At 39.1% G+C, this 17,884-nt stretch overlaps 1 protein-coding gene across 16 annotated transcripts in view; it reads right to left on the minus strand.

Annotated features, from left to right (window-relative positions):
* RALYL (RALY RNA binding protein like) overlaps nucleotides 1–17,884 on the minus strand; it is a 360,553-nt gene that overhangs the window by 14,275 nt on the left and 328,394 nt on the right. For 12 of the 16 annotated variants that reach the window (XM_032442788.2, XM_032442785.2, XM_015855865.3 and 9 more), the window contains 2 exons: nucleotides 17,478–17,591; nucleotides 12,675–12,853 (listed from right to left, as the gene is read on the minus strand). In XM_032442788.2, the coding sequence (XP_032298679.1) occupies nucleotides 12,675–12,853; nucleotides 17,478–17,591 (293 nt within the window). Of the gene's footprint in view, nucleotides 1–12,674; nucleotides 16,463–17,477; nucleotides 17,592–17,884 lie in introns of those variants that run through there. The other 4 variants (XM_032442786.2, XM_085539425.1, XM_085539420.1 and 1 more) reach the window with 2 other exon arrangements.

Below are 17,884 nucleotides of genomic sequence, written 5' to 3' on the forward strand. Positions count from 1 at the left end.
CTCCAGACTGAGCGCGATGCCCTCCGGTCCGAGCACGACACTCTCCAGTCCGAGCACAGCGCCCTCCGGTCCGAGTATGACACTCTCCAGTCCAAACACGATGCCCTCCAATCTGAGTGCGTCGATCTCCAGTTCAAACATGACTCTATTGACTCGTTGTACACTGACCTCATGGCCGACTACAACGCCCTCAAAGCCAATCGCAGCACCCTCCGGTCTTTGTACGACGAGCTCCTGTCTGACTACGACGCTCTCCAGTCTGAACACAAAGACCTCCAGTCCGGGTACGACAATCTCCGGGCAGCGCGCAGCGCCCTCCTGTGTAAGCACAACGCTCTCCAGTCTGAGCACGACACTCTCCAGTCCGAGCACAGCGCCCTCCTGTGTAAGCACAACGCTCTCCAGTCTGAGCACGACACTCTCCAGTCCGAGCACAGCGCCCTCCTGTGTAAGCACATCGCTCTCCAGTCTGAGCACGACGCCCTCCAGTCTAGTTATAACGTCCTTAGGGCAGAATGCGACACCCTCAAGTCTGAACCGTATGTACTCCAACTTAACCAACCACCGGGGGCACCAGATACAATGTTGGTTGCCCCTGTAAGAGGGCGAAAAACAAAACGAGTTTCAACTCAGATAGAGAAAATGCAGAAGGAGTTAGAAGAGCGGAGGGAGTTAGGAGAGCAGGACTCAGGAGAGCAGGGGGATTCAGGAGAGCAGGGGGACTCAGGAGGTCAGGGGGACTCAGGAGAGCAGGAGGAGTCAGAAGACCAGAGGAAGTCGGCGGAGCAGAGGTTGTTAGAGCAGTATAAGAAGATGTTAGAGGAGGAGAAGAAGTCAGAGGAGCAGAGAAAGTTAGGAGAGAGAAAGTTAGGAGAGAGGAAAAAGGAGGAAGGTCGCCTGGAGGAAATAACACAAGCGTCAGAGTCAGGGTCAGAGTCAGACGAGGAGCCAAAAGCTAGATTTTCTTTACGAGAATTTCTCGAGTCCAAACTTATAGATGGGGCAGCCTCATCAACACAGCTGCCAACATTAACACCTGAGACTCTTGATAGAGCAAAAGGTGAGCAAAGTATTACGACCATTATTGATCGATCTTTTAAACTGAGTGAAATTCGAGATCTGAGAAAGGATTTCACACGTCAGCCAAAAGAAAATATGGTCACTTGGTTACTTCGCTGCTGGGACAATGGTGCCAACAGTGCGTGGCTCGATGGCAGTGAAGCTCGCCAACTGGGTAGCATTTCCAGGGACTCACGTGTGGACAGAGGTATAGGCACATGCCAAAATCGGTCCTACACCCTCTGGAAGCGGATGTTGATAGCGGTAAGAGATAGATTCCCCTTTAAACGGGACTTGGAGCCTGAGAAAAAGAAATGGACTGATATGGAGAAAGGTATCCAATTTTTGAGAGAAAGGGCTCTGGTGGAAATGCTCTACAGCCCCCAGTTCAATCGTAACAATCCAAACCAATTACATGATCCTGAAGCAGTCCACGTTCCACGACAAATGTGGCGTGACTTTACAAAGGCAGCTCCAGAAAAGCATGCCAGTGCACTTGCATTGGTATATGGCAAAGGGGAAAGAAAGCCCCCTGTAAATGAGCTAATTAGCAGACTTCAGGAGCTTGAATTATTTATAAGCGCTACAGAAGTTAAGCTTTATACTTCAGCCATTGTCCAAATGGGAAAAAAAATAGTGGAAAGGTTAGACAAAGTGGAGGAAACACAAAGTGATATTATTGACAAATTGGCTAATGTGCCTGATGTAGATGAATCCACGGTGGTACCAGATGATGGAAACCAGGATTTCCACGATCGCCTATTGAGAGAGCTAAACAACATGAGTTCCTCTCGACCTGTATCATCGAAAATCTCAACCATAAAAAAGAGACGTCCTCGTATTCAAGCAAATGACAACGATAAGTCACCTCGAATCAACAATGAGACTACACGTCTTGCCTTGTTGCTTTTCCTCTGTAGTCATGGGGAGGACATGAAGAAGTGGTGTAATTCATCCACTTCTGCACTTCAGGCACGAGTGAAAGAATTACAAGGTGAAACAACTACCAAGGTGAACTCTTCCAAGAAGGGGAGAGTTCCAGTTGCTGCAAGTCAACGAGGTAAACAATAGAGGGGCCCTGCCCCCAGCCAGGGGGGGGAAAGGGACAACAGAGTATACTGGACTGTGTGGATTAAGTGGCCTGGCACATCTCAACCACAGAAATATAAAGCCTTGGTGGACACTGGTGCACAATGCACCCTAATGCCCTCAAGTCACCAAGGGACACAACCAATATATATCCATGGAGTGACTGGGGGTTCCCAAGAATTGACTATGTTGGAGGCCGAAATAAGCCTCACTGGTAAAAACTGGCAGAGACACCCTATTGTGACTGGTCCAGAGGCTCCATGTATACTGGGAATCGATTACCTTAGGATGGGATATTTCAAGGATCCCAAGGGGTATCGATGGGCCTTTGGGATAGCTGCTGTAAACACAAATGGTGTTAAGCAGCTGTCAACTTTACCTGGTCTGTCAGATGATCCTTCTGCTGTGGGGTTGCTCCAGGTAAAAGACCAAGAGGTACCAATGGCCACCAGAGTGGTTCACAGACGGCAGTACCGCACCAATAGGGACTCATTGCTCCCCATTCAAAAGCTAATTCGCCAATTAGAAAATCAGGGAGTGATTAGCAAAACGCACTCGCCTTTTAACAGCCCCATATGGCCAGTGCGTAAAACCAGTGGGGAATGGAGGCTGACGGTAGATTACCGTGGCCTGAATGAAGTTACACCTCCATTAAGTGCTGCTGTACCAGACATGCTAGAACTCCAGTATGAATTGGAGTCAAAAGAAGCTAGGTGGTATGCCACCATTGATATTGCTAATGCCTTCTTTTCCATCCCATTGGCTGCAAAATGTAGGCCACAGTTTGCTTTTACCTGGAGAGGTATTCAGTATACCTGGAACCGTTTACCCCAGGGGTGGAAGCACAGCCCAACAATTTGCCATGGATTGATCCAAGCTGTTTTGGAACAGGGTAATGCTCCTGAGCACTTGCAGTATATTGATGACATTGTGGTGTGGGGCCATACAGCAGCAGAGGTTTTCAAGAAAGGGAAACAGATAATCCAAATTCTTTTGAAAGCTGGTTTTGCCATTAAGAGCAGCAAGGTGAAGGGGCCTGCCCAGGAAATCCAGTTCTTAGGCATAAAATGGCAAGATGGACGTCGTCACATCCCAGCAGATGTGATTGACAAAATCACTGCTATGTCTCCGCCCACAAATAAAACAGAAACCCAATCTTTTCTGGGAGTAGTGGGCTTTTGGAGAATGCATGTCCCAAACTACAGCCACATAGTGAGCCCTCTCTATCAGGTAACACGGAAGAAGAATAATTTCTCATGGGGTCCTGAGCAGCAGCAGGCTTTTGAGCAGATAAAACAAGAAATAGCCCGTGCCGTGGCCTTGGGGCCAGTACGGACGGGACAGGATGTGAAGAACATCCTCTACACTGCTGCTGGAGAGAAAGGTCCCACCTGGAGTTTGTGGCAAAGAGCCTCAGGAGAGACCCGAGGCCGACCCCTAGGATTTTGGAGTCGAGCATATAAAGGGTCTGAGGAGCGCTACACTCCAACTGAGAAGGAGATCTTAGCCGTGTATGAGGGGGTTCGGGCTGCTTCTGAAGTAGTTGGGACAGAGGTTCAGCTTCTTCTAGCACCTCGCTTGCCAGTAATAAACTGGATGTTTAAAGGACAGGTTCCCTCCACCCATCATGCTACTGATGCCACTTGGAGTAAGTGGATTTCATTAATTACTCAACGAGCTCGAATGGGAAAACTCAGCCGTCCTGGAATTCTAGAAGTGATCATGGACTGGCCTGAGAGTAAAAAAATTGAAACACCACCTACAGAAGAGGTATCACGTGCTAAAGAGGCACCACCATACAATGAGCTACCAGAAAACGAAAAGAAATTTGCCCTATTCACAGACGGATCATGTCGTATTGTAGGGAAGCATCGCAGATGGAAAGCTGCTGTATGGAGCCCCACACGACAAGTTGCAGAGGCCACCGAAGGTAAAGGAGAATCAAGTCAATTCGCAGAGGTAAAGGCTGTTCAGCTGGCTTTAGATGTGGCTGAACGGGAGAGGTGGCCAATGCTTCATCTTTATACTGATTCATGGATGGTGGCAAATGCCTTATGGGGGTGGTTGCAACAGTGGGAAAATGATAATTGGCAACGAAAGGGTAAACCTGTTTGGGCTGCTGAACTGTGGAAAGACATTGCTGCCCGAATAAGGAACATTGTTGTAAAGGTGCGCCATGTAGATGCTCATGTGCCTAAAAGTAAGGCTACTGAAGAACATAAAAATAACCATCAGGTTGATCGAGCTGCCAAAATTGAGGTGGCTCAAATAGACTTGGACTGGCAGAACAAGGGTGAATTATTCCTAGCTCGGTGGGCCCATGAGACTTCAGGTCATCAAGGAAGGGATGCAACATATAAGTGGGCCAGAGACCGAGGGGTGGACTTAACTATGGACGCTATTGCTCAAGTTATTCATGATTGTGAAACATGCGCCATAATTAAACAAGCCAAGAGGATGAAACCTATTTGGGGGGAAGGGCGATGGCAAAAGTATAAATATGGAGAGGCATGGCAGGTTGATTATATCACCTTGCCACGATCTCGCAATGGTAAGCGTTATGTACTCACCATGGTGGAGGCAACCACTGGGTGGCTCGAAACATACGCAGTACCCCATGCTACCGCCCGAAACACCATATTAGGGTTGGAAAAGCAAATCCTGTGGCGGCATGGCACTCCGGAAAGAATTGAATCAGATAATGGGACCCATTTTAAAAATTCCCTTGTAACCACTTGGGCCAAAAATCATGGCATTGAGTGGATTTACCATATTCCCTATCATGCACCAGCTTCTGGTAAGATTGAACGATTCAATGGGTTATTGAAAACTATGTTGAAAGCAATGGGTGGCGGAACGTATAAAAATTGGGAGAACCATTTAGCAGAAGCCACCTGGTTGGTCAACACTCGAGGATCTAGTAATCGTAATGGTCCTAACCAATCCAGCTCCCTACGTACCGTGGAGGGAGATAAGGTTCCTGTAGTACACATAAAGAGTGTGTTGGGAAAAACAGTTTGGGTCCTTCCAGCGTCTGGAAAGGGCAAACCTCTCCGGGGTACTGTCTTTGCCCAGGGACCTGGGTGCACATGGTGGGTGATGGACAAAAATGGGAATGTTCAATGTGTACCACAAGGGAATTTGATGTTGGGGGAGTGCAGCCAATGATTTTCCTGTAGATATATAGGTAGAGTCTCAGAAAATATTTCAATTAGTTACAGAATAGTTCAATTAGGTATAGGACTTAAGATAGAGTGGATCAATGTTAAGGAAACACTTTTCTCTATATACCTTAATTAGGCATTCTGTAAGCAAGTTTTCCATCTGGACTCTATATCCTGCACTGGCCATGCATGTGTAGAGCACACATGGAAAGAAGTATAAGTCAAAAGGAAATCTGCTGTGGTGGCTGGGAAAGGATGAGTGCACCTTGATGTGGGGGACGCCCTACCAGCGCTGCCTTTCCCCTCTACCGCTGACATGTTTTCCTTTTTCTGGCAGTTTTGCCATTTTCTCAAAATTAATAAATAGTAAATTAGGTTATAGAGTTTTGTTCTCAACTTAGGGATTTGTATGGAATAAATATAGATTGTTGAGAAAAAATAAGGTTGCTGATTATTCACAATTATACATATGAGTGTGTATGTATGTATAAATATAATGTAATGATGTAGAATAAGGGGTGGAATGTCATGGTTTAATAATTTTGTAATTTTTGCTATCAGTATTCCACATCATAACATCATATAAAGCATGAATAATTTTACTGAATCTGCAACTTACAGAAGAAGACTACATCTCCCAGGGAACAACACGATAGGTCACGGGACCTGGACTCTATATTAACTCTGTCGCAGAACAGACTGACGTCTTTCGAGTTCTGGCGTTCAGGGGAGTGTGTGGGAGCCTTCAGCCGTTCGCCTAGATTTACAGTAGGCCTCTCGGTTACGGGACTCATTCTCTCTCCTATTTTGCTTGATTCGTTAGTTCAATTTTCAATTTTCAATTATATTGTATTATATTGTGTTATCCGGTATTTCGATATAGTATTTAGTAAATAAGTGTGCCTCCTTAGATCGTTGCCGCTGTTTTCTTTTCCTAATTAACTTTTTCCTTTCGGCCTAGGGCCCCTCCGGGGCCCACGGCCCCCTGTCACGGACGCAGGTGGATTTTTAGTTCAAACCGTGACAATGAGCTTTGCACAAATTGCTTTGACAGTTTCTAAAACACATTAAACATGTTAAATGGTGCAACCCCCCCTTCTATAGCAGGGGGGTTGAAACTAGATGATCTTAAATGTCCCTTCCAACCCAAACCACTTTATAATTCCACTATTTTGTCATTCTATAAAGTCTGATGCTACACTGCAATAGAAAAGTAAGGCAAACTAATTGAGGAAGTGAAAATAACAATAGCAACAGTAATTTTCTTGTCTGGAAAGCATATAGTCTTTATCAGTTTGAATTATATAGTTGACAAATATTCCTTTCCTTTTGACTGCAGGGCTAAAAGGGCACCTTGGCCTGACCTTAGAAAGAGGGGCCGGGTTTGGCCTACTGAGCCATACTGGCACAATGGCAAAGCTGACAATGGGGCCCAAACTTCCTGATTTCCTGTACTTTTTTTTTTTCTTTTTTTTAAGATAAACAGAAGAAACAGTTTTGTTTTCAAGATTTTTTGTGTTAATACCGTAAGATTTTAATGTTTATAGTTAATTTATTTACATTCTTAATATTTTAAAAGCTTTAAGAGGAACCAAATAATATTGAGGAGATTCAGAGGAATAGAGTGAAAGGTTTTATTTTTCTTATTTATTTTTCAAATATGCAATTACAAGATGGAAATATTACACTGCATGTGTGATAACAGTACTTGCATTCTTCCTATATGCTATCTAGGGTATATGATGTAAATAATAATTAAAAAAACATATCATGTAGTCATTCAGTCATAGTTAAAACCCTGAACACCTCTTAGGAACTCTTCCCCTAAGAAATTGACTGTCAGGAAAAATGGGAAGGAGGGGCTAGTAGCAAGGCCTTTCCAATGACTCACTCATAGAATGGTACATGAACAACAAACAAATCTACTGTGATACTGCATATATTAAATATAACAAAAGGGCATGTCAGGAATTTTCTTACAATTTTTGATTTCATGACATACTTTTATTACTTTCTCCATATTTTCAGTCACAGGTTATTAGATTTACTGCAGCTTTGGAAGGTACAACACATTAGTATCTGTCAGGTATGCTGCCCCTAATGACTTTCTTAGCTTGCTCAAGTACAAACATCTTGCACTGATATTTATCAAGTGAACACAATCTTTTAACTATTCATCTGTCTCAGGAATGAAGAACTTCATGTTTCCCTTGATACTGAAAGCAAGATTTCAATGAAGTCCAAAATGTTCAGTGCACCAGAAAAAAATTTTTGCTTTGTCTCAGTAATATTCAATTAATCTAAGCAAGATTTTTGGCATGACCTTGCTTCATCCATTACCATTAATTAGAGTGTGCATTTATTTATTTATTTATTTATCTATTTTTAAAGTAGTACTTTATAGAAGTAAGTACACTCAGCATATTGCAAACTGCAAGAAAAGCTATTAATCTTTTTGATGTGCCTAATCAGCCTAATTCTACTGCCAATAAAAGAGTCAGTTTGGATTGCCTCACTGCAACTGACAGAAAAAATATATATTTAAATAGGCAATGAAAAATCCAGATTGATTAAAATAGTAAATAGTATCAGTTCAATAAAATAATAGTTTTGTATTTGTTCAATCATGTTTTTTGGAAAATGCAAAATAAGGCCTAAACGTGAGATTTTATTAAACAAATTTTTGTTCATTTTCTTTAGATCTTTTTCTTTCTGCTGAGTGATTTCAAGAATTCTCATGTTAAGCAATGGAATTAAAGAAAGCTTCACTGTTTCATAAATATTTACTACTAAATCATGTTAATTTCATTTAACTACTTATAGGAGAGGAAAACGTTTTTTACAATCCTTTGCCAAAGTGCTTGTTGGTTCTATAGATGTAAATGCATTGTGTATCAGTTCCACAAGAAGTATAGCTATTATTATACCACATCTTCATTTTTGTATAATGAAACTCAGTGCAGCAAGAGGATTATCCTGAGTTTTGTCTGAGCCTTTTTCCAGATTTAATGTGTGAAACGTTATTCTTTATTGGTAGAAACAAATCCAATATAGATTGAAAACATTCAGTGCAGAGGTGGGAAAAAGGACAGGAATAAGAAATGGAATATTTCTGAAAGGTAAATATAACTGAAGTAAACTTACTAGGAAGAAACTATATTTAACGTAAAAATGATGACAGTAAAATGATGCCCTGTGATCAGAAGTGGGCTTTACAGTCTCTGTACCTTTTGCTTCTGATATAATTTAATATATAAATGCCTCTCAAGACTTCTCATTAGAGGTGAGTCATTATTGTGGAATTCCTATCTAATGCTTGTGTGCCTTTATTATCTTCACTGAATACCAGCATAAAATCACAATTGTGAATTACAATATCATAAATCTATTGTATTTGAAATCAGTGGAATCACGAGTCCACCAGGAAATGCTGTGCTGTCTACTGAATGCTTAAATACTGAACCACCACCATGCTAATATTGTTATAGTTATTTATTATAAGTGATTGACAGATTGATATTAACTATCCTTCTCTGTCAATGTAATATAGATATGGGTGCATGTGTATAACTCATTCCAATTAATTAGTTTGTTGGTATTTTATTAAGCATTAGCTGAAAGTGATTTCTGGTTTTTTTTTTTTTCCCCTCAAGATTTACAGTACATCAGGCTTTCAGCTAATTAAGTGGATGCTACGTTTGGTATTTACAAAGGGATTGAGATGCTAACTTATAGTTCATTTTGAGGCAGTGCTTCCTTGATGACTGATCAACCATGTGAAACAAGTTCAGAGAATTTATATAAAATGCTTTGGACCAGTTTCTAAACCAGCAGAGAAACCACCATGTAAGGTTATTCATACATCTTTCACATTTACTCCATAACATCACGCACTGCTGGTATCATTTGCAGTGAGGAAAAGGAACTGGTTTTAGGGCCACTGAGGCCACTACGCCCCTGAAATGTCAAAATGGGTGCTGGAATATACTGCAGTATTGTGAATATAGAAGACAGTGTCTTGAGAGCAGACCTAAGAAGAGGGACTCAGGGGTGTTGGTTGATTAAAAGCTCAACATGATCAGGCAGCGTGCTCTCACAGCCCAAAAAGACAACTATATCCTAGGCTGCATCAAAAAAAGTTTGATTAGCAGGTTGAGGTAGATGATTCTGCCCCTCTGCTCCTGGAGTACTGCCTTTCCCTGTGGGGACCCCAGCACAAGAAGGACATGGACCTGTTGAAGCAGGTACAGAGGAGTCCATGAGGATATTCAAAGTGCTGGACCACTTCTCCTGCAAAGACAGGCTGGGAGAACTGAGGTTTTTCAGCCTGGAGAAACATTCCTTTCAAGCTCTCTTAGGTACTGGTACTTTTATCCAGAGCCTGGAAAAAAGAAGGCTCAAACTGGAGTGACTACAGTCTTGGAAACACTTGCTAAATATACCTGTGGGCAAAGAGTTTGTACAAAAAGAAATTTCCCAACAACTGGTTGATGACTGTAGAAGATACTCAAACACAGCATGTCTAGAGCTAGAGTTCAGATGGGCAATCAAGTTATTGCAGCAGAACAAATTTTCACACTTTAGCTGAGTCATAACAACTGTTTGTGGAAGTGTCTTTAGTCCATAGAAAATGATGATAAAGGGATGAATAACATCCTGATCTGAATGGTGGATGAGGCAGGTGTACATCTGTTGAATGCAATATGTTTTTATGTATGCAGCCAGGCACGCAAATGATGCGGTTAAAGCTTCCTGAAATCCATTCCTGACGTAACTCAGACTGCAGGCTAAACTACTTCACATTTATTTACAGCTGATGTAGGCTGAAAGCAGACATGAGGACAGCTGCCATCACTCAGTTAACATGCAGTAACCTGTTCCTCCAAATAGACTGAGTGTGAATTCAGAGAAAACATCCTACTCCTTAAACCCACAGCATAGCTTATAGTGTACGAGCCACTTTCTTTTGAAAGTAAGAACTAGAAACAGAATATCTATATATACAATGAGTCCACTGATCCAAAGATGACCCACATAAAGAAATTCAGAGATTTCAGTCTACCGACATCTGGACTCTGGGCAAGGCTGTCGTTTTTGAGCTTGCCTTTACTGACACCCTTAGGGCTTGTCATGAGACAGAGGACACAAAGTATTATTTTGTTCAGCAAAAGGAGTTCTGCAGTAGGATATTAGCAAATGGTTTGGTGGGAGATTTGCAGCTAAATATGAAGCACTGATATAAAAAATTTAGAAGATCTAAATGTAAGCCAAGTTGTTCTCTTCCTCTAATAATATTTCTCAGATTAGTAGACTTGCAACCAATTTTAGGTGCTGAACTCAATTCAGAACATTAGCTATACCCATTATGAATGGTTTTCTATTTGCTCTGCTGGTTGTAGCATTGAAAGGGGAGATTATTTTTTTTTTTTTTCTTCTCATCATGGTCCTAAGTACCTTTTGCTTTATATTTGAAAAAGATTATAGATTTCATTAAAAATGCCCTTTGGAGGAGTATTTCTAATTCAGAGACTAAGGTTATGTTTTCACACATGGAAAGCAGCTACAGAGCATCCAATCTCACCCCTGTGCATGGTAAGATCATAGAGCAGATCCTCCTGGAAACCATGTTAAGGTACATATGAAACAAATAGTTGATATCTGACAGCCATTATGGCTTTACTAAGGGCAAAATAGTCTTAAAATTCCAGAATGTAAATTTTGAAAGGATTTTTATTTGGAAGCAGGGGTGTGCAAGCATGCCTATGCCAGTTCCAGACTTTCACTGCTAATGAAGTCTTACTGCACTGACTGCTTTTTAGAAACTTTCCTCCTTAAGCCTTTGCTAGATATACATTTTCTTCTTCATTGTGCTTAGTTATATACTGTATATATATGCTAAATATGCTATATGCACCAGATGAAATGACAGCACTGAATGATCAGAAGCCAGTAGTTCTTACATTATGTTCCCTATTTACTTGTCTGTAGTAGGAAGTGCAGTCCCTAAACTGTGGTCACCCAATCGTTAATATCACTACAGATGAATGGACATTAGACATGAGTGTACAACTATCTGTGCATTATAACATTTCTACTTCCTAAAAATTCAGAATGGTGACCTCTTACAGAGATCCCTGATACCTGTTAGAGGAGAACCTGTTACTTAGAGGAGAAGAGATAACATCACCTATTCTACGTTGCATATTAGAAGACAAGGAAATTCATGTTCTCTTGGATTCTCTTTGGCATAATGATATTCAGGATTCATAAATTCAAGAAGACTTTGTGCTGGCTAAAGGAACAGAGACACTCAAATTAGAGGTAGATATAAGCTTTGCCTCTATTAAGCAGTACAAAATGCTGGTTATTTAGTTGCACTGTTTCTCCAGACTTGATGTTGACTCAGGTTGTCCCATTTCTAACTGGCTCCTGTTGGAATTACTGATTTTTTTTTTATTGTAGACATGACAAAATGTGTGTCAAAAAGCAATGAGGGAAAGTGACACTGAGCAAAAGAAGTGATTTTTTCTCAAACTGGAAAGATACAAAAGCACAGAAGAGAGGGAGAGAGAAAATGCAGTGTTATGGAATCCTGGTGTCTAGAACAACGTGATTGATATGGATCAATCTTATTTAAGAAACATAAAAGAATACAAATCTCAATATCAAAATATTTTAAAAATATTTTTAGAACTTTGAGTTTTAACATCATGATAGGCATTTCATGAAAATAGCAGTTTCATGATGAAAATTCCCCAGCCAAGCATTTCTTATGACAAAATCCTTCTGTAAAAAAAAAAGAAAAAAAGAAAAAAAAAATGAAGATGCCAATGTAGCCTGCAGGAGATATACATGAAAGAATGGAAGTTTGCTGTAGTCCACATGGCTACTAATGAGAAAATTCTCCAGTCTAGAATCTTGCCTAGTTCTGAAATGCTCTGGTTAAAATAAATATGCAAACGAACAAATAAATAAATATAAAAAGTCAACTTCATTATTCATCTACATTTCATTGAATATAAAATAATAAATGTAAGAAAAAAGGTTAAATTGTATTTAGTTTAATTTCCTTTCTAAAATCATTTAGTATAGAATATATATATATACGTATATAGAATATAGAATATATTCTATATATATAGAACATAGAATATATTCTATTCTATATATATATATATATTTTTTTTTTTTTTCCAGAGGTTCCTTTGCCTAACATGCACTAGAGTATGAAGAATCTGGGACTAGGTACTTATTACAGAAAATCACAGTACTGCTGTGATCTTTTATGTTAGCCCAGATTCTTGGTTCTCTGTGGTTATGCGTGGCAACCGTATAGACAGACATGGCATGGTTATTCCTTACCAGCTCATTGCTGCCATCCTCATCAAAATCCTCCTCTATCCCATCAGTCATCTCTTCTCCATCCCCATCTCCATCTGGCCCTCCTTCAATTGGATCTTCTGTAGAGTTATCTGCATTCTCTGATATGCATTCTTCTTGAACCAAATCAGCATTATCTTCCATTTGTTTCTTTTGAGCTTCTGTAAGGAAAACATACTCTATAGAAATTCAGTAACCTTCCCTACTGGTGGCAAAGAAAAGTGTTCTGAGGAAGAAACTTGTCTTTTCCATCTTCTGATGATTTGTTAAAATTCAAATTAACATCTATCAGTTAAATATGATAAAATCTCTTATTTTCAAAATCTAATGCATGCATTAGCCATAGTACCAACATGCTCATTCATCCCATGCAGTGGATGAAGGTTTGCTTTACTAAGAAATCCAGATTTTTGATTTTCTGGACTTTGCTTTATCTTGGGAATCCAATTGATATAATCACAATGTATTTCTTTACTTGCAGCCAGTGAAAAGTACACAGATCTCCATGCTCTGAAAAGTGGATGGCTGTTAATTGTCTATAAGTAAACAAGGATTTGCTTAAATTTGCTGTAACTATCATCTCTCAACAACCATACAGGCAATAAAAAAATCATTCTAGATAACTGAATACATTTCTTTTTTTTTTTTTTTATTTTTAAGGACTAAGTAATAGTTTCGCCCCATTGGCATAATGTGCCATGATAGATGAAAAGATCCCCTTTTGTGATGCAGATACAGGGCTTCCTATAATTTCTGCAAAGTAATGAGAAAAAAAAAAGACCATTTCTGGAGATGCCTATAGGAGCTGTTCTGGTTGGCTCAGCACAGATAGCTGCATTGTTGTGATTATGTATTTCAAGACTTCAGGATATGCTGAGGAATTTAATCCAGCCAGCAGAAATACAGAGGAGGATTGAGAAGTGAATGACAGAGACAGACTGGATGCTAGAGTGGTTGGAGGATGAGAGATTTTTTATTTGGAGTTTAGATGAAAAGCTTTATTTTTTTCAGAGTGATTACAGGCAAGAGTATTAATTGCAGGTAACTGGAATACCAACGTATTTTTAGTTTGAGAGTGACAATGCCCACCAATGACCACATTTCTAGATCAACACTATTTCTTCCTTTATTCAGTTTGATTGTTCTATACCTCTGGCTAGTGTTTCACCTATCTTGTTTTACAGCCAATGATTCTGCAGATTTCTTACAAAGTGTTTTATTTTCAGCTCTATTAATATATTATTTTCTTTGAAATTATTACCCACAACATGTAACATTCATAACTCCTCACACTTTTCTGTATCATAATATTAAGTCAACACTTTTTATTTTCTTCTACCTCTGCATATTTATTTTACATTTTTCTTTCTTCTCTTCAGTCTTTGCTCTGATCCCTCACTTTAATTCATTTATTGAAGATGCAGAACAATGAAGATTTTTTTACTCTTATTCACATAATTTCTGCAGAAGGATTGTTGTCAAAGAACAGAAAGGCATCTGCTTTGACAGTACTGTGTTCATACACATCAGTAGAAGATTCAGCCCACCTTTCATTTGTGAGGCGCTATATGCAATACCATGCTAGCTATAAATCACTGTTACTTGCCTTACTGCACAGGGAAATGTGGGTTGTCAGCTATGTCTACTGAGTCCTGCTCTGACATCTTCGGATATTAACCTGGCTGGGCTGGTGACAAATGAATTAACTTCAGTCAAGGCTTTCAAAAAAGGCTCCTGAAATAATGGACCTAAATACATTTTAACGGTAAAACTTTTAGGAGAAAACTGCTAGAAAATTTGATCACTTATGTGGGCTGGGGTCTACAGAGGATACTAAAATATACCATCTCAGCATCTTACACTTTTTGGGCTCTAATGACAAGCAAGAATGAAGATCTTATTGTTCAGCACACACTTTTAAAAATCTTCATCTTGACACTGCAGGGAGAACATTCCCCTCTAACAATTCTATCATGCCAGAACAGCTTCTTATTCCTGGCTTTCTGATTCAGATTTTTACAAACAAGGGAATAATTTCTACAGATTTCCCAGAGAAGTATGTTCTCTACTAATTCTTGACAGTTCTTTGCTAATCCATGTAAATACAGCAACTCCATTAACTTGCAAATAACTACACTCAGGATTGTTTTTCGGATTCTTTTCATCTTTGTTGCCTATAAAGTTTTTATCCTAAAACTGTAACTTAGAGTGCACAGACTTTCTTGTTTCAACAGCTAACATAAGTTTTTTTCTTCTTTCATCAGTTTTGTCAAATAAGTGGTATTTTCATTTCTTATATCCATCCCATTGAATTTTTCAATTTATAAATTGAAATTTTCAAATAATAAAAGACATAACATCAGCCACTACTGTAAAGAGATGCAGCTTCAGAGCAGTGACTATTGTACACAATGAGATTGAGATTGTTCAGCTTGCCTGTTTAACCTATCATATCCTCCAGATGTTGAACTTTTAAGATTAATAAATAAATATGCTTCTTGAGAGTGATGCAAGCATTAAAAACAAAACAACAACAACAAAAAACCCAATAACTGTGCAGGATAATGGCTTGATTTTTATTTTTTTTTTGTTTTGTATGATCCTCTCTGATACCAGGCTTAAGTGAGGCCACTCCTTCTGGAAGAAAGTGGGAAATAATATTGCCAAACTGTTCAGAAGGAACAAAATCATCTCACGTCTGAAGTTGTCAATGGAATTGTTTAGGTACTGATGGAGTTTCACCTTACATAAAACTTCCAGCTGAGCAAACAATCATCTGTGGATTCATCCTGCAGGCTACTTAGCTTGCTTTGTCAACTAAAGAGACTTAAAGGGGTCTTCGTGTCTCTGACATGTTCTCCCCCCACTCATCCCCAGATAATCTCCGAGAAGATTTTTCATAGCTTGTCTTCAAAAGGAATAACAATATGATTCAATACAAATCAACATTTTCCTCTTTGAAATGATTTCTATTTAAATGAGTTCTCTACAGTCCTTTAGCAAAAGTGAAAATTGGATATCAAAGTACAATGACATGCAGGTTGATTGCATATTAATGGATTTTATATAAAATCTCCCTGAAGTAGGAATCCACCATTTCAGAGCATTTCAGTACACAAGTGAGTCAATGGAGTGCCTCGCAATTACATCTTCACTGATTACACCAACTTTTATATAACTTGCATAAACTACAAAATAGAATATAATGAATACATATTGTGCACAGTTTTAAAGAGGCAATCACAATCCATACTAATGGTTTACCTTATACTTGAGAGTGAAACACTCATTTTGTGGGATAAACTATAATAACTGAGAGATTGCTAGCCTATCAACTTAGAAAATGATTGTAAATAAGAGGTAAGGTTTTTAAGAGTTGTTTTTATTGTTTAGATTTTTTTTTTCATATTGTTAACTGAAAAATATTTCTTTGTAGTATCCACTCCAGATAAGTCATTCATTATTTCTTTTTCAATATGAGCAAGAAAATTTAGGGTTCAGAGAGATATCCCAACAATAGATCAGCAAATAGGACAGGCACTTGGAATCAGGAAGGATCCAGATGTAAATATCTATTTTGTCTGTTGGGTCCATTAACTGCTAATTCATTTTCACAGTCTTGACAGAAATCTTTTGATGTATCCAAGTGCAGCTTTTTGCCTTTCCCAGAACGATTGGAGTTAAGCGAGTGACATGAATCTGAGCACCCAGGTACTCAGACAGCTGTGAATTCTAAGGTAGACTCTTTTCCACACATTTCACACAAAATACTTCCAGTTTTCATCAAAGAATGGAGAGGGAAAAAGAAAAAACACCAAAACAAAACTTAATATTAAGAGTTTTCATGAGATAATGCTTCCATTTCCCTGCTGACTCTCAAAAAAATCAGCTCTTTAGTACACAGCTTCTGCACAGAGATATAACAAGAGATTTATAAGGAAATAGCCAAGGAAATACCATAGACAGCAGTAAGCAAGATAATTTTACATATATACTATGGTGAAGATATGGCCTTATAAATCCCTTGCTTAAGCTCAGCATGGATTTTAAGTGCTGCCAGGTGAGATTATTCAACAAGCAAAATGATCACTGTAATGACAGGCATAAAGATATCCAGTATATTAGAAAGCAGTTTTGGATTTTGTGAGTATTTGCTTAAGTATTTGCTTAAAAACAACCAAAACATTTCAAGACAGAGTACAAGATAAACTAGAGGTGCATTTCTACACAGGTGCTACAATTTCATTAGGCTGGAAGGCATCTTCAGACTCTCCAAGTTCCACCCCTGTTCAAAGCAAGACCAACTTCAAAGTTCATTTCAGGTCCATAGGGCTCTCGCCAAATGACTTTCGATACTGTACAGACTTTCTGTGCAACTTGTACTTAGTAGCACTGTAGGTGCTACAGAGAATATTTTTTTTAATCTCAAACTGAACTTTTCTTTGCTACAACTCATTACTATTGTCTCTTACCCAGGCCATATTTCTTGAAATAGACCTCTACCGTAATTCTGTGCAATCAACTTTTTAGTGATGTTTTGCATCCAGAACACCCAGCAGGCAACCTTTGCTTTCTTTTTCTAGAAAGAAACATGATGTTGCAGGCTCTGTGAACAATACTAATTCTTTCCCCCAGTATTTCTACCTCAGTGTTAATTTAACTTGCTTCAGGGCTCCTTTATGCAGAAAATTTTCTGGGAGGATGCAGTTCTCTCTCTTGTCTGCCTACTTGTCTGATAAATAGGCTTTGATTTAAATAATGTAACTGCAGATTGTATTCACCTACCTGCTTCAGCTTTTTGCTGTTTTTCAATCTTTTCCAGTCTCCCTAGCAAGGAGTCAATTTTTGTTTTGATTTGGGTTAATTCCTTCTTGATTGTTTGCAACTCATCTGATTTCACTGTGGAAAAAGAGCAAAGATGCAAAACATAAAATAAGCTGTACTTGCAGCCCCCACAAACAAAACGTGTTCTTTTTATCTTTTCTCTTAGTACAAAGTCTCCTTCCTCATTCCTCTAGCTATTTTTAGAGATTAGATTTTAAAACTAACTTTGTTAATTAAAAATGCTGAGTCTTAGGAAATCCCAGGATACTAAGCCCAACAGACAAGAGGTTATATGAGATGTGTTGCTTTGTAAAAATTGTCTTCAGGTTACTCTTAGTAAATGCAAGTAACTTTTACCAAGAAGGAGT

Source organism: Coturnix japonica, chromosome 2 (assembly GCF_054131305.1).
Source record: "Coturnix japonica strain WE chromosome 2, WE-NBRP24, whole genome shotgun sequence".
Classification (NCBI taxonomy): domain Eukaryota; kingdom Metazoa; phylum Chordata; class Aves; order Galliformes; family Phasianidae; genus Coturnix; species Coturnix japonica.